The 21107-nt window shown below is 44.1% G+C and overlaps 3 protein-coding genes across 4 annotated transcripts; all 3 read right to left on the bottom strand.

The window, feature by feature from the left end:
- Positions 1 to 2767: 2767 nt before the first annotated feature.
- b4galt7 (xylosylprotein beta 1,4-galactosyltransferase, polypeptide 7 (galactosyltransferase I)) lies at positions 2768 to 6151 on the bottom strand. The gene is made up of 6 exons (XM_084459458.1): positions 5913 to 6151; positions 5178 to 5510; positions 4229 to 4454; positions 3846 to 3929; positions 3515 to 3619; positions 2768 to 3341 (listed from the first exon to the last, which is right to left on the bottom strand). Exons 1-6 carry the CDS (start codon positions 5963 to 5965, stop codon positions 3186 to 3188), a joined length of 957 nt encoding a protein of 318 aa, XP_084315584.1. The 5' UTR covers positions 5966 to 6151; the 3' UTR covers positions 2768 to 3185.
- Positions 6152 to 6692: 541 nt separating this feature from the next.
- On the bottom strand, positions 6693 to 10519 carry tmed9 (transmembrane p24 trafficking protein 9). Its single transcript, XM_084459441.1, has 5 exons — positions 10363 to 10519; positions 9707 to 9807; positions 9400 to 9525; positions 9070 to 9216; positions 6693 to 8498 (listed from the first exon to the last, which is right to left on the bottom strand). Exons 1-5 carry the CDS (start codon positions 10508 to 10510, stop codon positions 8349 to 8351), a joined length of 672 nt encoding a protein of 223 aa, XP_084315567.1. The 5' UTR covers positions 10511 to 10519; the 3' UTR covers positions 6693 to 8348.
- Positions 10520 to 13089: 2570 nt separating this feature from the next.
- On the bottom strand, positions 13090 to 18261 carry lman2 (lectin, mannose-binding 2). 2 transcript variants are annotated; one of them, XM_084459650.1, is made up of 8 exons: positions 18059 to 18261; positions 15997 to 16115; positions 15576 to 15693; positions 15380 to 15462; positions 14840 to 15001; positions 14313 to 14427; positions 13921 to 14040; positions 13090 to 13427 (listed from the first exon to the last, which is right to left on the bottom strand). In XM_084459650.1, exons 1-8 carry the CDS (start codon positions 18189 to 18191, stop codon positions 13267 to 13269), a joined length of 1011 nt encoding a protein of 336 aa, XP_084315776.1. In that variant the 5' UTR covers positions 18192 to 18261; the 3' UTR covers positions 13090 to 13266. The 2 variants fall into 2 exon arrangements, with proteins under 2 accessions (XP_084315776.1, XP_084315777.1); XM_084459651.1 differs by lacking the exon at positions 15380 to 15462 and adding an exon at positions 15248 to 15327.
- Positions 18262 to 21107: the final 2846 nt, after the last annotated feature.

The following is a 21107-nucleotide window of genomic DNA, read 5'->3' as shown; positions in this document are numbered from 1 at the left end:
CCCCCAATATCATCTACTGACTGGTTAATCAAAGTGCAGTTACCATAAATCAGTGGCGACACTGCGCGTATGGTCTATTAGCCAACGATTAGTGGAGCTCTGTGACAGAGGAACTTGTTTCATCACCGCCGAGGACCATTTTGGGACCGTGTTTGAGGACTGGGATCAGCGGGAGCTTCTGAGGAAGAGCTCGTCACTCAGCAGCCTCCGTACCTGCCCGCGACGCCCGGTCACAGAGGTGTGGGGAGCATGCGCAGACGTGACCGCGTATCGCTCAGCCATTTTGTCAGAGTGGTTCTGGAGACGCTTCTTGGAGTAGATTTGGAGACGCTTTAAATCTAATGGTGACATCTCAGTAAAAAAAGAACATTGTTCATTCACAGTTTTGAGGTCAATAATCGAAATTATATGTTGATAATAATTAATTGAATTCGGTTAGTAGCCTACAGATTGATTTATCGTTGTTTGATGTCAGGCGCCTATGGGAACATGGATTGCTGATTGATTGTCAGAATTCTCACTAGGGAATTTTCTTTAGTTAAGTCTCTAACAGCCCATAGATAAACATTCTGCCTCTATTGTATTCTACTCCATTCTATTGAAGCTGAGGCTCTTTACTCATGTGAAACACCTTGACAGAGGGAGCATTAGGCCGACCTTTGACCCGGGAGGTCGGACGGCCTCTGTGCATCAGGATGCTGTCAGTTGCAGTTCTTCCATGTTGCTCGGGGAGCTGAGAGGGGAATACCAGAAGAGATCGAGTCCCAGGGCAGCGGGACAGATGCCACTCCCATTCAGGAGCACTAATCGCGGGCTCAGGGAACCCACAAAAGCCCCCTGCCTCTCTCTTTCATCAAGCCCATGTGAATCACACAGGCCAAAGATCCCTTTGAGTCCCAAATAGCAGCCCCGTCTCCAGGCCTCTTGTCCCTGGCCTCCCCTGGCCTCCCCAACCCCTCTGCAAATAATTAATAGTTTTAGAGGCCCCTTTAGCCTTAGAATCACACTCCCATTAGCATCGATTAATTTTGCCTCTGGCACTTAATTACAGATTTTTCTGCCTCTGAAAGAAAGTATTAAACAGTTGGAGTCTCCACAATCAGGGGCTGAGGCTGATTGTTGGGCTGCCCCCCCCCTGCCTGGTGAGAGGCCCTGGGCTCGGCTGGGCTGCCCCCCCCCCTGCCTGGTGAGAGGCCCTGGGCTCGGCTGGGCTATTCTACCGCTCATCAGAAAGAACAGGAAAACATGTGCTATATATATATATATATTAAGACATGAAAGGCATCTTGACTATCAGAAAGCCACTCCCATGAATAGACATGCTCATTCCATGGATTATAGGACAATGAGATATTTCCTATTGTGTGCCTAAAGATAGGGCCTACTTATTAATATGAAGGTACTAGGTCATACTTATTAGGGCATACTTATTAATATGAAGATAGGGCATACTTATTAATATGAAGGTACTAGGTCATACTTATTAATATGAAGATAGGGCCTACTTATTAATATGAAGGTACTAGGTCATACTTATTAATATGAAGATAGGGCCTACTTATTAATATGAAGATAGGCCCTACTTATTAATATGAAGATAGGGCCTACTTATTAATATGAAGATAGGGCTGACTTATTAATATGAAGATAGGCCCTACTTATTAATATGAAGATAGGCCCTACTTATTAATATGAAGATAGGCCCTACTTATTAATATGAAGATAGGGCTGACTTATTAATATGAAGATAGGGCATACTTATTAATATGAAGATAGGGCCTACTTATTAATATGAAGATAGGGCATCCTATATCAACATCCTTATAACAGGACATTGGACCTACTAGATCCAACATCTGCTGTTTTTTTTTTTACATCTTTTATCCTTGTCTTATTGTTTTTATCGTCCTATTGTTAAATCTTTGTCTAATTGTAATGTGTTGTTTTTAGCACAGTGACTTGAGCACCCTGCTTTCTTCTCACTGCATGTTTCACTCTGTATCTCTGAGCACCTGACAAATAAAGATACTTGTAAATAATCTGCAGTTACAGACCTGGCAGACCGAGACAATAGTCCTGATGGTTGTGCATGGATTTTTATTGAATACATCGACCATGAGGAAAAACAACCTCAGATTTGATAAGAGATAACTTTATATAAATACTGACTATTGTACAAATACATTAATGGTACCATTGACATTTGAAAATGAAATGAGAAAACCTTTAAAAATCATGGTTAATGGCAACGACTCCAAAAGGCTTCCAACACTTGACCTAAAGAAGGAAAACCCCCATAATGCCCTGTCCACCTGGTGAAGACCAACTGTAAATAAATAGCTGATTCATAATTCAAACATGGCACTCTGAATCCAAACTGGACACACTGTAAAATGAGAACATGGTTCTCAAAAGTCTCCGGATGAAGAGTCTTAGGAAAGACATGCTTATCTAGAGCATATCAATGTCGAAAGCAAAACAAAAAACTTCTGAGGAATCATTGTGTGAGAGCGAGACGTACGCCGTCTACAGGGACTACTGGGTCCATGAAGAGCAGCCAGTCCAGGTCAAGGACAGCGGTTCTTCTAGTAAATGAGAGAGCAGCCTCACGTCCTGTGTGTCCTCAACATCGGGAATCCAATGAATCCCTGACCTTTTGAGATCTGCTCCCTTCTGAATGCCAAATCAGGCAGCTAGGAGCTGGAACAAAATAATAAAAACGGCAACTTAAAAATGATTATCGACTTAAAATAATGACGGGCTGAAGACTAGTTCTCTGGGCCCAGATGGAGCATCCACGGTCCTGGGTTGGAGCAGCAGGCATAACAAGCTGGAACTCTGGAATCACATGACCAGAAGAGAGAGGTTGGGCGAAACCTCCCCCAGATGGAGGTGGTCTGTCCGTTTTGGTTGGACGTGCTTTGGGGTAGGGCGTGCTGCTCCTCGGCGTGCTGCGCCTCGGGGGACTCCAATCCCCAGACGCCGGCTTCAAGTTCAGTATTGCGTTCTCTCCTCTGAAGGTTCAGGTTGTGGGTAGGGTGAGATACTACATCTGTACCACAGGGGGGGGGGGGGGGCTTTCAACAGCTTTAGCCCAGATTAAAAGGTCATCTAGCCAGCCAGACACCATGGGGTCTGGTGGTGGACCATGACGGGTTGGGTCAGGGCCAGAGGAGGGTGCGGGGCTATCCCAGCATGCACCAGGGCGTCTTGGCCTGGTCACACTCCAGCCGGGTGTTGATGACGGTGCAGGGCGCTCCGCTGATGCTCAGCTCCTGCCTGGACTCAACCTTGTACTGCAGGTTAGACAGCCCTCCTGCCGGGTCCACCTTGAACTGCTCCTGAAGAACAAAGAGAACCTGTTAGAACCTTCAACTGCTCCTGAAGAATAAAGAGAACTCCGTTAGAACCTTCATGAGGAGCATGAGGAGAAACAGGAAGTAGCAGCGCGAGGAGAAACAGGAAGTAGCAGCATGAGGAGAAACAGGAAGTAGCAGCGTGAGGAGATTCCTACCTGTTTCTGCGAGGCCACTCTCTTCTGGTCCCTCTTCCTCCAGGCGGGGTCGTGGATGTGGTGGAAGGTCTTGTACCCCGTGGTTATCCCACTGGGCCTGAAGAGCTGGAACAGGAGTAACACACGGCACAATAACATCAACTGACTCATTCATTGACCGATATATTGATATACTGATCTGTATTCCTGATCCAATATTCTCCAGTCAAACAGACTGTCTAGGGCTGTCCAATCAGCTCGGGACACTGATGACCTCACAGTGGTGGCCAGCTCACGGGTGTGGTACTGTGAGAGGCGTCATGTAAGGGACGAGGACGGTGTCCCTGGTTACCTGGAGCCCTGCGGTCCTCAGCCTCCGGTAGAACTCGTCGTCCTCTCTGCCCCAGCCCCAGAACCGGTTGGACATACCGTTGCACTGCAGCAGCAAAGACAGTCAAACAAACAACTTCACAAGTGTTTTACTCCAAAAACTATTTGGTTTTACTACAAATATTATTTTCAGTAACCCCTCCATCACCCCTCCCTTCAAGTGGTCTATAGTAGCATATTTGTGTGAATGAGCTTCATAGCCAGAATCACGAGGTTTCATAGAAGTAAAACGTAGTCTTATATATTAGCTAGCTACACACCAATATTATACCCATGTTACACCACGCAATCTATCACGCTCCTTCCATGACTCTCAGTAAACCCCTGGTCTGGGCGGAGTGTTACCATGTGGAAGTGCTGCTTGGTGAGCAGAAGGATGCCCCCCACGTAGGTCTTGTAGTGGTAGAGGGGGTGGAGCTCGGGCGAGGCCACGTGGAAGGGCCCGTCCTCAGGGAAGCCGTAGTCCAGCGCCTCGTTGAGCGGCAGCAGGTCCACGTCGTGCATGGAGACGTAGTCCGTGTCGTTTCCGCTCTCCAGGTAGCCCACGTTGACGAGCGACGCCCTGTTGAACCTGTGTGAACGCGGGAGCGGAGGGAAAGCAAACTCAACCAAGAGACTGTAGAAAATAAAGAACCTGTATACTTTTTTTTTATAATATGTGAACTGTTGAATTATGGTTTGTGCCAATGCATTGTTATTAAGGAAAGATAATTTTGTACTTTTTTGTGCGTGGCTGGCCAGCCGTGCAGCTAGAACAGCAAATGTCCAGTAAATGTCCCTTTTTCCCTTTGTCCCGTTTTTGACCTGCAGTTCTATATTGCTACCACAAGAGGCAGTGGTCCCAGAACCTGCAGTTCTATGTTGCTACCATGAGAGCATTTACCGTTTTTGGCCACAGGAGGGCAGCAACAGGCTTAGATAGACAGTGTTCCTTGTTCAGTGGGCAGCAACAGGCTTAGATTTGACATGTCTCTCCCATGATGTTTTTAGCCTCTCTTACTCAGAAAATGTAATTTAATGTAATTTATTGCTTTATAAATGTTCTTAGCCGGTAGACAAACATACTGGACCTGGCCTGGTTTCTCCATAGAATACAGGTCATTACTTCTAAGCTTTATTTTATTAGATCTCTTTATCAAGGGTTTGAATAAAAGGTTGTGATCAGCATCTACACTCTCAGAGGAAGTTCTGTTTTTCCTCCCATTGATTTCCTCAGTATTGAGCCACGCTGTCATAATCCCAATACTGGCTACGTTGAGCCCTTATGAACGGTGACTCATCACAAGTCTCTCACCGGTAGTGATCCACTTGGTTGATGACCACGATGGCGTGGCGGATCTTCTTCTTGTTGAGATAGGAGTGCATGAACGGGACGAACACCAGCAGCTCTTCGAAGCGCTCTCTGAAGGGGATGATCAGGGCTAGCTTGTGAGGACCCCAGGAGGGGTCGTCCACGGTGGACGCCTGTCTCTCTGGGCGGCAGGGCTGCTGAGGGAGGCGCCCGCCCTCGGCGCCCGCCCGGTTCATGTCTCCGGTGCAGCCCAGCTGCAGCCAGAGCAGCGAGGCCAGCACGATCACCATGCACAGACCGAACAGCTTGAACACGGTGCACCTCCCAGACAGAAACCTGCAAGCACACAGACCCACCTTCACAATTCATACTGACAGCCAATCAAGACACAGACCCACCTTCACAACTCATACTGACAGCCAATCAAGACACAGACCCACCTTCACAACTCATACTGACAGCCAATCAAGTCAATCAGCAATAGCTGCGTTTCCCGAAACCTTCTTATACCTAAGAAGCTCTGAGTCTTCTTAAGGCTCCCGTTTGCTTGTGCCAACTAGTAGACTGGATATATTGTGTAGTTGCATCACTTCTAAATGAAAACAGGATATGGCTAGTAGTGCACTGAATGACTAAGGCAGATTCTTTGGGCTGGGTTGCCATACACATTATTTGCTATTCAAGTATGACCCCCAAGATGCTGTTACAAATAGCAAAGTTGATACAATGAACTCTTACCTCCTGTCTTCTTTAAAATACAGAACGGGTTTTCTTCTTGATGAATACATCATTTTCAAACTTGGAAACTAACAATTGCTTTAGATAATTAAGCAGTTAGCCAACGTTACAGTAACACTTGATTTCTTCCTAGTCAGCTGGTCTAGTATTAGCTAGGCTGGGCTTCTCATCATTAATGGGGTGAGACAATTCAAGTCTTTCTCCATTCTTCCACCTTCGTCCCTAGACGATCATTCAGATCAAATTATCATAAAAATTACATTATCATAGATTCCCATTTACATGATGTTGATATAACCCAGCCCTGTTGCCGACCTGCCATCATGCTGCTCCAGCTGTGGCTCTCACTGTACACGTAGCCGTGAGCCAGGTGAGCTAGCCTAGCCTAGCTAGCCTCACTAAACACAGCTCAGTGGATCTCTTAAAATCTCTAGACATTTAGACCCATACATCGGTTCGTTAGTTCAAGTTTTGCACGCACATCTTAAATGGCGTTCTATCGAAATTGTTCTCATTTGCAAGTATTCTGCCCAAGGAAAACTTTCTCAGACAAGCTAGTCTGGCTATCCAACTACGGGTGTCACTATCATGTCGCACCGACGGGAAATTGTCAGCGGAGATAAAGGTTCCTATCATATACGTCTGTCAGGTGAGAGACGCGTATATCCAATACAAAGCATCCAATGTACACAATTACTTAACATTAATAATGATAATAATAAAAGTTACGTTTAGTTGACTTGAGTGACAAGGCTTGAGAAACAGTCAAGACAAGCAATCCAAAGGTGATAAAACTTTATTTTTGAGTGCAAATTTGGAAAATATTTCACATTTACATAATCTTCTAAAGTCTCCTCACACCCAAAACAAACCTTCACCAACTCGTTCGAATCATAACCCAAACTGTGTTAACGTTCTGCAATTCAGCGCCAGATACAAAAATAATGGTCTATTAAATCAATGACTGGGCTTTGAAGACGTTGGGGGGGGGGGGGGGGGGGCAGGGGAAAAAAAAAACTAACGTTATCAAGTCTAGGTCAACTTATCCAGAACAGGACAAATACACAACACAGATGAAGCAGACTATCCAAAAGAACACCGGAACACTCCAAAACTCTGCCTAAATGTCTTCTAACTAACCCACTGCTTAGATCAGCACAGGTTAGCGTAGCCTCCAGGAGCAGTTCACTCACACAGGTCCACCTACGTCCCTCCATGCTTTCCTCAGGTGGGGGACAACCAGTGTAGTCATAAAGTAACTCTACCTGAGTATTTACAGACAAGAAAGATCAAACACAGGAAGCTTTTCTTTTTCTTTACATGTGGGTAACATTATTTTCACTGCTAAAGATCACAAAGCAGCCCTCTTGAATATGCAGTAGAAAGAAATTCAAACATTGAAGTATTTTAAGTAGATCACTACAGATTGTAATATTGACACATCTTTGGCGGTGTCTTAAGCATCAAAGGTAGAAATGGATTGGATGTAGACTTTTTTGTCCTTTTTATCTTTTCTCAAATGCATAGTATTTCACATGAATGTTGATTTTCCATGAGCAAATACAAGTTACCTTCAACCAAAGCTTCAATCAGACACTTGGCACCACTACCACAGATGTTTAAAAAGGCCCCCTGCCATACGCACTAACCAGCAGACACATGGAAAGACAGACACAGGGTTCAATGTAAATTAATGTTCAGCAAAACAAAACGTTGAGATTAGTATACAAAACACCCCAAAATAAAGTCTCTGTCAAGTCATACATTCTGTGTCTCTGAACAACATGGGTGATCTCTATCGGCCAGTAACACATACCCATTATGAGTACAAACTAAGAACAAAGTATATAATTTGAAAACACATTTGTTTAGGAAGGGTAGTATGTATGTATGTATGTATGTATGTGTGTGTGTGTGTACTTCTATCTGATATGAAAATATCAGCCAGATAGAAATTTAACAACTGATTTTACACAACCCCTTGTGTAACACCTGTTGTCAGACACCTCAGTGGTATTTTCATCAGATAACAGCGCTGCAGGACGATCCTGTCAAAAGGGAATCTAATCTACTCCGATTGAAGGAAACAGACATGGTTGTAAAACATCATAAATCATATTACTGTTTATACTGGGATGCTGAGTTTTAGTCCCAAATATAAAAACCCTTCTGTGAACAACAACAAAAAAGTATCCAGAGATACAAGTATGTGGTGATAACAGCCGAGCATAAATAAAACCAACTTTGAACAAAGTCTGTATTTCCAGAAAAAAAGGGGCATATCAAAATAAAATAAAAAATGTATTAAAAAATAATCAGGTTTGTAGGATAGCATCTTTGCCAGTCTTCACACAGGCTACCTTTGAGAGAACGACACCTGACTGACGTACTGCATTCATAGATAGAGAACCCCACTCTGTCTGGCCTCTGACAGCGTCACACCAGTTTCTTAGCCTCAAAGAAGCTCTTGAGGTGCCTCATCTGCCAGAAGCCGATGGCCACCAGGATGAGCGTCTGGACGATGGACCACCACAGGACCCTCTGATTGGTGCTCTCGCTGGTCTGCCTGAAACGCTCCTCGCGGTACTGGACCAATCACAGAGCACACAGCACACTGGAGTTAGAGGGATGTTGCACCACATACAAAGCACACAGCACACTGATGTTTCCCCCAAAATACATAAGCATTATTTGAAATATCATCATTTTGACAAGTGGCATCTCTTTAGACTCAAGTTGGCCTCCCACGGGGTAATTCACACCACTGAAACTTTTCTCAGCAAGCTTCTAAAACGGTTTCGTCTCGTCCCCAATATTTGATCTGAACTGGGCTTTAGACAAATGCTCATGAACACATAACGGTAAATACACAGAACTCCAGCAGTGGAAGTTAAATACTGAATCAGACCAATCAGAGCCCTCCATTATCAGACCAATCAGAGCCCTCCGTTATCAGACCAATCAGAGCCCTCTGTTATCAGACCAATCAGAGCCCTCTGTTATCAGACCAATCAGAGCCCTCTGTTATCAGACCAATCAGAGCCCTCTGTTATCAGACCAATCAGAGCCCTCTGTTATCAGACCAATCAGAGCCCTCTGTTATCAGACCAATCAGAGACCCCCCCCCTGTTATCGGACCAATCACAGCCCGCCTCACCCTCTGGTAGTTCTGCTCCTTCTGGACCTGGTCGACCTGCTCCACCAGCTGTCTGACCCGCAGCTGCAGCTCCGTCAGCTTGTCCTTGGCTGCGATCTCTGCGTAGTTGTTGGTGTGCTCCCCCACCTGGATGTCCAGGTGCACCCTCTGTTAGGAGACAAGCAGGTAACTGAGGACTGGATGTCCAGGTGGACCCTCTGTTAGGAGACAAGCAGGTAACTGAGGAGAGGAGTGGAGGAGAGGAGAGGAGAGGAGAGGAGAGGAGAGGAGAGGAGAGGAGAGGAGAGGAGAGGAGGAGAAAGAAGGAGCTGGAATCACAGGGCCACTTACTAGCATTCCTCCGGCAAAGAGCGCAAACTTGGAGGAGTTGGAGTGCAGGCAGATCTGGTGCTCTCCGGGGGTGTGGGAGGTGAAGGTGAACCTTCCCTCAGAGCCGTACTGACGCGACAGGATGACCTGGGGACCAGGACACACACGCACGCACACACACACAGACCCACATCAATATCAACACCCGGCAGGCGTTCTGGGCCAATCACTTCAGCACCCATTAATGATGCGGAGTCAACGACGACGGTTGAACGAACGCAGCCTCTGAACAAGAACAAAATGGTGTCTTACGATAACCCCTCCTCACCTTCTCATCGGGATCTTTCACCTCAACGAACATGCCAAGCCCCTGGGTGGCCGGCAGGTACTCCTCCTTCTGTTTGTCATACAGCTGAGTGCGGTAATTTCCTGCAGCACAAGAGCGTGGAAATATTGACATTGCCTTCTTTTTCTTTTCTTTTTACCAGAGAGAACATGCACACAACTGAAAAACGGTGGTGATGTGATGTGATGTACACAGGTGAATCAAGAGGCTAGGCCTCCAAAACAGAGCAACGTTCAATCAATCAATCAATCAATCAATCAATCGTTATTTGTTGATCAAACGTTACTTCTATCATAGCGCGCGCGCACACACACACACACACACACGCACACGCACACGCACACGCACACGCACACACACAGGAAGTAGGCTGAGGACAGTTTGACATAAGTGACGTGTTAGGAGGCTGTTAGCTGCCTTTAATCTGTCTCGCTAGCCTCTAGCTAGCTAGGTCACTTCCTGAAGGTCTCACCTTAACGATACCCTAATGCCACATTTGTCATGCAATTGAACTAAGCCCCTCTATTCTGAGGGAAATGTGATTAAGCAACAGCCTCGCACACAAGAGCCAGAGCCTAGCTTATCCTAGCTAGCAAGCTAACGTTAGCTCCTGCCCGGACAGACTCATATATACATACCAATGATCATCGTCTCATCCGGAATCTCCTCTATGAAACATTTCTTCTCCGTCTCCCCGATGTGGAAGTACAGGGAGGACACGCAACTATAGAAAACGTTCAAAAGTAGAAGTGACCAGAAACAAGGCTGCAGTTTCACGGCCGCCATCTTGACTTCCTGCCGGTGAAGACCAAGCTGGGGGAACTGCGCATGCTCAAGTCAGCAGTGCCACGTAACCTTTCGCCAGCACATCGTCCAATCAGAGTTTGCATCCGGCTTGTGGGTACTGTAGTTCTATTACCTCACCTTGCCAGTCTTCATGGTTCCAGGTATCATTTCTCTGGTGTGCACTAGCTCATTCACTGTGTGCAGGGGGCAATATACACTATATGGACAAAGGTATTGGGACACCTACAGTAGCCTACAGGAGCTTTTATGTCATCCCATTCTAAATGAATAGGCATCATATGGAGTTGGTCCCTCCTTTGCAGCAATAACAGCTTCCACTCTTCTGGGAAGGCTTTCTACAGGATTTTGGAGTGTGTGGGGGAATTCTTGCCCATTCATGTTGGACGAGAAGGCCTAGCGCGCAATCTCCATTCTAGTTCATCCCAAAGGTGTTTGATGGGGTTGAGGTCAGGGCTCTGTGCGGGCCAGTCAAGTTCTTCCACACCAACCTCACCGAACCAATTCCTTTATGGACATTGCATTGTGCACTGGGGCACAGTCGGAACAGAAACTAACTAACTAATCCAGCTGGAACAGAAAAGGGCCTTCCCAAAACTGTTCCCATGAGGTTGGAAGCATAGAATTGTCCAAAATGTTATGGTAAGCTGAAGCATTAACATTTCCCTTCAAAAGAACTAAGGGGGCTGAACCACTGTCTTACCAGTGTCATCTGGCACAAATGGATCCCTATGGAGAGTATCCAGACTGATTTGCGAGAGAAACAGAATGTGAGCTCGTGAAATCAGGATGGTCTCATGAGGTTAATATGGCCCACTGGAACAGTCATGTCAATTAATTTCAACTAGCAAGTATGAACCTGGGGAAAGCTGTTTATTTTGTCATTACCAGTACAGCATGAAACTTGACTGAGCTGTAAGTAACTCATTTTCGGGACATTCCCACCCAAAAACATTGATGCAGAATTATCACATTCCACTCAAGGAAAAGAAAAGGTGATGTCTTTTTTAAATGAGACATTCCAGTGCCCTTTGGGCCACACTAAGAATTTGCTTTTTGTTTTTTGAAGCCAGACAAATTCTGAAAACATGTGATCTAACAAACCAATCAGATTTCCTTCCTGTTCTGATGTCAGAACAGGACACATTAGATTTTATCCCCCTTGACATCCATTGTAGCCAAGTGTGCGCCTGCAGAACAACTGTAGCTACACTATATTGCCAAAAGTATTAGCTCATCTGCTTTTACATGCATATGAACTTAAGTGACATCCCATTCTTAATCCATAGGGTTTAATATGATGTCGGCCCACCCTTTGCGGCTATAACAGCTTCAACTCTTCTGGGAAGGCTTTCCACAAGGTTTACGAGTGTTTATGGGAATTTTCCTTCCATTCCTGTTCCAACATGACTGCGCACCAGTGCACAAAGCAAGGTCCATAAAGACATGGATGAGCGAGTTTGGTGTGGAAGAACTTGACTGGCCTGCACAGAGTCCTGACCTCAACCCAATAGAACACCTTTGGGATGAATTAGAGCGGAGACTGCAAGCCAGGCCTTCTCGTCCAACATCAGTGTCTGACCTCATAAATACACTTCTGGAAGAATTCCCATAAACACACTCCTAAACCTTGTGGAAAGCCTTCCCAGAAGAGTTGAAGCTGTTATAGCTGCAAAGGGTGGGCCGACATCATATTAAACCCTATGGATTAAGAATGGGATGTCACTTAAGTTCATATGCATGTAAAGGCAGATGAGCTAATACTTTTGGCAATATAGTGTATCTTAATACTGAGGCGAACAGCAAAATTATAGTCACGTCAGGTTCAAGCAAGACAGAACAAAAATAGGCACTTAAGTCCAAAATAGTGAGCTTGTCCTTTAAAGCTACAGACACAGAAACATCCAGAACAGGATTGAAACAGAGGGGTATAGAGGCGTGCTAGGATGCTTCGTCTGAGTGACATTTTCTGCAAAAATATTCAGATATGTTCTGGGGACCCCAGAGACGGAGTCAGTTGAACCAGGCACCCTACAGGTGCTCACAGAACTAGACAGAGAACCTGCAGCTTTCCATCATCAACATTTAACATGTAACTGGATATGCTCAGCAGTTCTTCATGTGAATGCTGTGGACTGTGGGTCCGTGGTGGTCCTCCAACAGACCACATCCTCACTGTCAGTCAGTCCACATGGGTCAGCAAAAACAAAACCAAACTAAACGCTAAATCTTCATGAATTCCCAGCATATGAAAGTAAGAAATCCAACAACCTTGTTCAACCCAAAGAGCAGTTTCAAAAAGAAACAATCAAAATCTATACATATGTAAACTAGCCTGATCAGAAGCCAGAGATACAAAAGTTTAAAATAGAGGTAAAATATATAATCTTTGTACAGCATTAACAGTGTCTGAAAATAATCTGTTGACATTTTTGGGGGAGAATTTGAGTTAATGTGTTAACATTCAAAACAGAAAGCAACTCCTCAGCAATTTATTACTAAGTTATTTTTTTTAGCAAAAAAAAAGATTGGGAACAGGAATAGAAAATAAACAACAACCCTCCATCAAAGTAATTTACTGTACATGGTGACCAGGAATCACACATGGTCTTCTGTTGAAGTTACCTTTAGTTTACATTGCAGTGCTTCAATAATATAAACATTTGTACAATCCTTAGAAAATTCACATTGAATCTGTATTCTCTAAAAGTTAATTCAAGGAATATCTCTCACTTTTCTCAGTAAAACCTCTTATTTCTTTCTTGTCGCTTCTGAAAGACTACAGCACCAACAACAGCACAAACTACGATTCCCAACAGCGCACACAGGAGAAGCAGGAAGACCTTCCAGCCAGTTAGAGGTGTGCTCCGGAAGTTTCCAGTTGGATCATCAATGTTGTCTAAAAAGGAAGACAGAGAGAAAATAAATCCTATCATGCCTTCTCTAGAACAATTAATAAACATTTAGAACAATTAATAAATCAAATCACCCCCCTCTCTAGAACAATAAATAACCATTTAGAACAATTAATAAATCCTATCACCTCTCTATAACAATAAATAAATAAGTAATCAATCCTGTCACCCCCTCTCAATCACCCCCCTCCCTGCTCCAGGGTCAAACAGTCAACTAACGCTGAACAGGAGTAGAGCTGGGTCAAATAGGATTTGCACTTTAATTGGTTTCACATAAGAGCAATCATACCAAGTGAAATATGTCAAGGCTTGCCCAAGGTGTGAAGTGATTGAATGTGTAACAGTAGTGATTCTATGTGGCCCTATCTTTGGGGGACTTGAGCAGGCTGACGCTGGGCCCTACCTTTGGGGGACTTGAGCAGGCTGACGCTGGGCCCTACCTTTGGGGGACTTGAGCAGGCTGACGCTGGGCCCTACCTTTGGGGGACTTGAGCAGGCTGACGCTGGGCTCGATCTTGGTCCAGTCCAGACTGTCGTCCTCAGCAGTGTGTTCTACCATCAGCTGGTACATCTTCATAGAGATGATGTCATGATGGTCTGCAACACAGCAAGAACTCAGTCTAGATCATAGTCTAGAGCTATAGCAAAACTGATCTATAACTCAGTCTAGATCATAGTATAGAGCTATAAGTGATCTATAACTCAAGTCTAGATCATAGTATAGAGCTATAACAAAACTGATCTATAACCTAAGGTCTATATAGTGTAATCTACCTGACAGGCTTAAGGTCTATATAGTCTATATAGGGTAGCCTACCTGACAGACCTATGGTCTATATGGTCTATATGGTCTATATAGTGTAGCCTACCTGACAGATCCCCTGTAGCAGCAGAGGCCCCAAAGTAATATCCAGTGGGCAGGCGGACTCCCCCGATGTCGATGCATTCCTTCCACTCATTCTTGTCATCGATATCCACCATCACCTGGGGAGACAGAGAGGAACCATTCAGGAAAGGTAGTTATGAATACAGACACATTACTCTTTCTGCTCACATGACACTGCATTAACTGTAGCTATAGTCAATTACAATCAACTGATTGCTTGTCAAGTGGGCTGTTATGTGCGGGCTAACTCTTTAAATTATTTGAAATAAATGCTGCAGCTGCATTCGAGGGCCGTGTCCGCCCAAGGATCCTGCTGGCACAAGAGCACTGTGGGGAGATTTTCCCAGAATGCCGCAGGCACAGAAGATAGAACAATAACAAGCAGAAATAGTGGGCTGCCGCAGCACAAAAGCAGCGGTTTGAAGACGTCAGTCCTGCTCAGACCACCAGTCTGCGTCCCGTTCCTAACACACGGTGATTATGGTGAGCTGATGATGAGAGGGTTCTCACGGTGAGTCTGCCTCGGGAGTAGCGGATGGCCAGGTAGGTGTCGTGGTCCTTGTTCCTGATCTCGGCGGAGCAGCCTCCCAGCTCGGCGTTACGGCCATCCTTCCCATGGTCGTACGGCATGGTACCATTATTAACCATGGCTGAGATATAAGGGAAGGACCGCTGAAATACAAGTGTGTGTGTGTGTGTGTGTGTGTGTGTGTGTGTGTTTGGAGAGGGAGCAGGTTAGTTAACAGAATGTCATCACATTCTGCCTTGGTGTTCAAGGGTTGAAATAACATAAATGTCAAGTATAAAAAACACATTCTTATAGTGTCAAACGCCACAAAACAAAACCATACATTCCAATCCTTACATGCTGAAATTAAATGCTAATTATTGATAATCCAGTCCGGTCCATAAACTCACGTCAGAGGCTTCATCATTAGGGTATGTGTCTATAAATATGGCCAGCCCATGGAAATTAGCATTGCTGCTAAACACAGGCCCTGCAATGAAAGAACCACATGAGTCACGGAGCTACTCAGCACAGACACTTACATCCATCCCATGGAGGTCATTGCGGAAGGTATCCACAAATAAAGCCAGGCCAGCAAAAAGGTCTTGATTCCCAAAGACAGGGCCTGAATGGAAGCAGACATGCAGCGCAGGGTGAGCTGGTAGCTGAGGCTGGCCCAGCTCCGAGATGGAATGGCGGTGGTTCTGGCTCGGTTCTGAGAGAACCCTGCAGCGTTACCTGGGTGCAGTCTTTCTTTGGTGTACCAGATGGCGATGCCGTCACCGTGGAGATTTTTCTTCCCTGACCCGTGAACTTTGAACTGCACGTGCATTTCCCAGTCTTTCAGGAAACAGGGCTGCACAGAGAGCAGAACATTTACAGTAACATGACCTTTACTCATGAAGGGCTGTACACACATTCTGTATCCTGCATTTGTATCATAGTAGGTGCTGGTTTACTGAATATTGTTTTCAATAGAGGGTCTCAATCTCCAGTAAGAGTGTTTTTAAGTCTGATTAGGTTTGGGCTAATGCATGTCTGGGACACACCACCGTGTTCCAGATGGAACCTTATTTATTAACAGTTTATAACAGTGGGCCTTCACCCGTGTTCCAGGTAGAGCCTTGTTTATTAATAGTTTATAACAGTGGGTCCTCACCACAGTGTTCCAGATGGATCCTTGTTTGCTTCTTTCATCTGGTGTCAGTCTGACATACTGGCTGGTGACCAAGGTGCTTCCCCAGAAATCCCACTGACTAGACGAGCTGGTCCCAACTCCTGGAAAACACATGAGGGGGCCAATCTCTTTCAATGTCACGCTACATAAAAGCCAAGTATGAGTGAGAGAGATGGCTGGTAGCAAAATACAGCTCACATCAGTCCGTGAAAGTCAGGTATGTCATCCGTCCTGCCAATATCAGTTAGCTGTCTGCGACGGTCAACTTGCTATGCAGTCCCACAAAGAGTGACTTCTTCTAATTCAATACTTTCTCCTACTGAGATGAAGGCAAACCATTTAGCTAGCTAGTAGTTACAGCAGCCAATAATTAGTGGGGCTAACTTAACTCATTAGCTGGAGAGGGTGGAGATCATGTGCGCAACAGGCCTACTTCAGTGTAAAACGATGGAAAATTCATTTTGAAATTGTAGCAGCTAAATATAACTATATTAGCTTTCCTTTTCATCAAAGAGCTTACATACAAGAAGACAGAGCTGTTTGCAAGGTAATAACCACAAAACAGCTGTAGAGGTGTTGAGGGCAGATGTTGGGTCTGAGTGAACTGTCACCATAGCAACCACAGCGCAGCAGCACAGCTCTACAGCACCAAAGCACAGAACACAGAATTTGCTGACTCACTCTGCATACGTTTCAATGAGGAGCGCAGTTGCCGAACAAATCAGCACACAGCGAAAACTATAAGTCACACAGCTTTGATACTTACATTGTATGAATCAGCACAGTTGTGTGAACATTTTAATATATAATATGTGTGTTAAAAACTGTAGGAGTGCCAGCAGTTTACAAAATGTGTGAATATTTTCAAAGCAACAGCTACCACCACTCTAAAAACAAAGTTTCTGAACATTCCAAAAGCAGTTTCAAGCCGTTTCAATGAGACAAAAAATAGTTTTAAAAGTTGAATTACTACAAAACTATAAAAATAATAAAAAATAAAAAATCTGAATGTATCCCTGAATTGTCTAAACATCATGAACATTTTAAAGTTTGAATGAAGTTTCTAGCACAAAGTATGAAGAACAAGTTAAGGTTCAAAAAATTGGGGAGAACTATAAGAAAGAAAGAAAGAAAGAAAGAAAGAAAGAAAGAAAGAAAGAAAGAAAGAAAGAAAGAAATAGTGGGAATATCACAAGTTGGGCTAGCTTCTACGGCGTTATGTTGTTTTTTTACTGAGTTTGACAATAGCCCTGTAATTCCTGGCTCAACAGAATGTGGTGTAACACCCGCAGCTCTACCACTCAGAATAACAGTAATATGGAATAGGCTCTGTGCACCAGCTCCACTACTTCCTGAAAGTCACTTGGCTTCTTTATTTCCTGTCCTATATGATTGGATTAAGTGATTAATCAGGTGTGCGCTGGGTCTGCCTCACACCTGATTTATTAATTAATCCAATCATATAGAACAGGAAATAAAGATGCCAAGTGACTTTCAGGAAGTAGTGGAGCTGGTGCACAGGGCGTCGCCTAGCAATATTTTCGGACACTTCACAGAATTCATAGTGATGATTTGGGGTCGTTTTTATATAACTAAATATGCACATAACAAGCTGAAAGTATGAAGGTAGACTCTCTATGATATGTTATTGTAGGAGAGTCGTTTACTTCCCCATTGCAGTTTAAAATGTCGCTACAAGCCCAGAAATCAGTCTCCTCACGACCACGACCACTCCCGAGTGCGGGCGTTATTATATACATATCCGCTAGCTAGAGTTAACTTATCAAAATATGTCAAGGTAACGTTTGCTGCTAGCTAGCTAGGCTAGTGAACAGTTAGCTAATACGCTAGGAGCTAGCTAGCCGCTAACGTGAAATCAAAACCAAACATCATGACCATCACTTCATTTCGTGGACTTTGGTTTGTATCATCAAACATATCTTACACACATCTACAACGGACAGACTAGAAACACAACTAAACATATATGGCTATATATGATATATGATAGCCTAACGTTAGCTAGCTAGCATTAGCTTGCTACCTTGGTAGGGTTTCATGAGCGAGTGCTCCCGTTTCAGGTGCTCAGTGTTGCCGTCTGTAATGTCTCCTCTCACGGAGGTCAGCTGAGGAAACATCAGCAGACATGTGCCGAGAAATGTGTTGAAGCCTCTCATTTTAGAACCACAGGGGACTTCACTAACTTCGACTTCTTTCAAACGCCACCGTCAACCATGACAGCACAGTGTCCTGTCCTTTACCTTCCGATATGAGGCAGCGATCCAACTGATAAAAGTTCCGTTTCACAAAATACAGTTCAGGCGACATTGCGTATTTGTCCATGTCTGATTTATTCTCGAGAGGAAATAGCCTTTGGGTGTATAAATAATGAGATAATATGTCATCCAAAGTGCTGTTGTGTTTATAAATCCATATGCGCATGAGGAAGTTTTTCAACGTTTTATGTTGTTGCACGGAGTGTTTTCATAGCTGGTACAAAATACCACAGCCTATCATAAACGGGCACATAGAAGAAAACAAACCAATGAACGAACGTGTTGTAGGCTACACTTAAAAGCTGTCACACCGGAAACTCCGGTTGTATCCTGTACCACCAGAGGGCTGGGGCTCACAGATAGAGTAGTGAAAGTGACCAAGTAAAGTTGTTAGGAAAAACAATGTGGTTGTTGTTGTTGTTTTTAACAAAAGAGTAATATCAGCAGCGGCGTTGGCTACTGGTTGGCCTTACAGCAGCAAGAAATGATATTTGAGTGTATATTGTGTGTGTGTATGTTTATGTGTATGTATATTCATTGTTTGTTTGTGATGCATGTGTCTCATGGTGAATGATCAGAGTTAGTTGTGTGTGTGTGTGTGTCATGGTGAATGATCAGTTAGTTGTGTGTGTGTGTGTCATGGTGAATGATCAGAATTAGTTGTGTGTGTGTGTGTGTCATGGTGAATGATCAGTTAGTTGTGTGTGTCATGGTGAATGCGTGAGAGTAGGCAGTCCTGTCAGTGGTGCTATAGCCCTATTTCACAAGCCAACTTCATGACCAAGTCTGGTTTTATAGAAAACATGAAATCCACTAGGGGGTGCTGTATGATTAGGTCTACTTTGTGTGTGAACAGTGCTATAGACCTAACGTTACTGTCCGTTCATGGGTTGTTGGTTTTGTACCGCGATATCTCACACTAGGTCTCCAGACATTACGTTCATAGTGGTTTTATATAGGACCACTAGCAGTGAATAAACAAAACAAAATAGGCATAAAATGATTAAAAGTATGCCCCTGCCTGACATGCCTGTAATACACGCACACACACACACACACACACACACTCGGATGGATAGGCCTATTACAGTAGTGGCGAGTCAGACTGATTGACATGTTTTGAACTACAAGTAAACTGTCTCATGCTTGCGTCTGTCAGTGACATAAAGCTTCAAAGCATAATTAATTAAGCTGATGTCAGATTGAATTATACATTTCATAGAAGCAGTTTAGCTGTATTAAATGATTTGAAGTCTATTTGATTTATCTAGATTTAATAGTCCAGAAGTAGTCTAAGTAATCAAAAGCCCCCCACCCCATAAATGCAGCATGTTTTTAGAACAGGCCACTCCATTTTTAAGCATAGTGAGAGTGGAATTAAGCAGAGAAGCGCTAAGTGGATGACCTCTGAGATTCTTAGTCTTCTGAAAACGTGATTTTTATTTCAGTAAGTTTAAGATGTCAAAACTGTCTACGGACCGTGAAAAGTTTATTTATTTTAGAAATCAAGTCAGCTACAGACCATGTCTAAGGTCTTTGAACGTCTGGTGTATGAACAGGTTGAGGAATATTTGGCAAAAAAATAATCGAGTATATGAGCATCAGTCAGGGTTCAGAGCAGCACACTCTACTGAAACCTGCCTGACTCATCCGTTTGATGTTATGAAACAGAATATTAATGATGGAAAGTTTGTTGGCATGATTTTGCTTGATTTGCAGAAAGCCTTTGATACAGTGAATCATGCCATACTGTTGTCAAAACATCAATGCATGGGTTTCAGTGAGACAGCCGTCAAATGGTTTACTTCCTAGCTCACAGGGAGGACTCAAGTCGGTGACGTAGAAGGAGAGGTCAAGTCTGTGACGTAGAAGGAGTTAGGTCAGAACCCCTGGATATTGTATGTGGGGTGCCTCAGGGTTCCATTTTGGGCCCATTTGTGTTTTTAATATATGTAAATGACGTACCCGCGGCTGTACGGTGTAAGCTCCTATTATATGCCGATGATTCTGCACTGCTGGTGCCTGGATGTTACAGAGATAGAGAGCGCTCTCACTAACACATTAGGACATGCTAGAAAGTGCTAAACTAGATCAGTCTCTCTGGTGAACCTATTGCTGCCAAAACTTTAGGGCCAGTGTTCGCTCCTGTAAGGTGTCACAAGTTAACACTGTAGCTCAGAGCTCCTTCTTCTGCACAGGGATCTCTCTGTGGAATAGCCTCCCACTCAGCATAAAACTAGCAGAATCTAGAGGTGTTTTTACAGGGAGGGTTTGCAACTATCTATGGCATAAGGTGTCTGGATAGTCTGTGTGATTTGTAATTATATGTCATTTTTCTTTTAGAGCACATCATGGAGCCAGCAGTAACATTTCACTGTGCATTGTACACTGTACTACTCTATATACATGAGACAAATACAATCTGAATATATAGCTGGTGAGTAGATATTTCCCAAGCTGAGATCATACTCGTTTCATGGAAGTGGCAGTGGCTCAAGATCAAGTGGTTGGTCCAACGACCTCAGGGTTGGCAGATCCGTTCCCAGTGTCCTTGGGTTTGAGTGTGAATGTGTGTGTAAATGAGAGGCCATTGTGAAGCACTTTGGATAAAAGTGCTATATAAGTGCAGTCCATTCATATTGAATATCTAAGGAACCTAACAACTGTTTTATGATTCTAGGCACACCTGTATGGCATACCTGCATGGCACACCTGTATAGCATACCTGCCTGGCATATTTTAAGCATATTTATTTTTTCACCTTCATCTTGATTCTGTACTTTGCTGGAAAGGTTAGATTTAAAACGAAGAGAAGAG

The sequence above is a fragment of the Borostomias antarcticus genome, assembly GCF_949987555.1.
Source record: "Borostomias antarcticus genome assembly, chromosome: 28".
Lineage (NCBI taxonomy): Eukaryota > Metazoa > Chordata > Actinopteri > Stomiiformes > Stomiidae > Borostomias > Borostomias antarcticus.
This window is presented reverse-complemented; position numbering and strand designations above follow the sequence as displayed.

Coding starts and splice junctions, on each gene's coding strand:
- lman2 (XM_084459650.1), bottom strand. CDS start 18,191: ATGAGAGGCTTCAACACATTTCTCGGCACATGTCTGCTGATGTTTCCT. Junction 15,002..15,379: donor ATGACCTCCATGGGATGGAT/GTAAGTGTCTGT, acceptor CTTGTATTTCAG/CGGTCCTTCCCTTATATCTC. Junction 13,428..13,920: donor CCTGCTCAAGTCCCCCAAAG/GTAGGGCCCAGC, acceptor CTTCCTTTTTAG/ACAACATTGATGATCCAACT.
- tmed9 (XM_084459441.1), bottom strand. CDS start 10,510: ATGGCGGCCGTGAAACTGCAGCCTTGTTTCTGGTCACTTCTACTTTTG. Junction 9,526..9,706: donor TGAAAGATCCCGATGAGAAG/GTGAGGAGGGGT, acceptor CCTGGTCCCCAG/GTCATCCTGTCGCGTCAGTA. Junction 8,499..9,069: donor AGGAGCAGAACTACCAGAGG/GTGAGGCGGGCT, acceptor TGATTGGTCCAG/TACCGCGAGGAGCGTTTCAG.
- b4galt7 (XM_084459458.1), bottom strand. CDS start 5,965: ATGATGTATTCATCAAGAAGAAAACCCGTTCTGTATTTTAAAGAAGAC. Junction 5,511..5,912: donor TATTTTAAAGAAGACAGGAG/GTAAGAGTTCAT, acceptor GTGTGCTTGCAG/GTTTCTGTCTGGGAGGTGCA. Junction 4,455..5,177: donor AACCAAGTGGATCACTACCG/GTGAGAGACTTG, acceptor GCGTTCACACAG/GTTCAACAGGGCGTCGCTCG.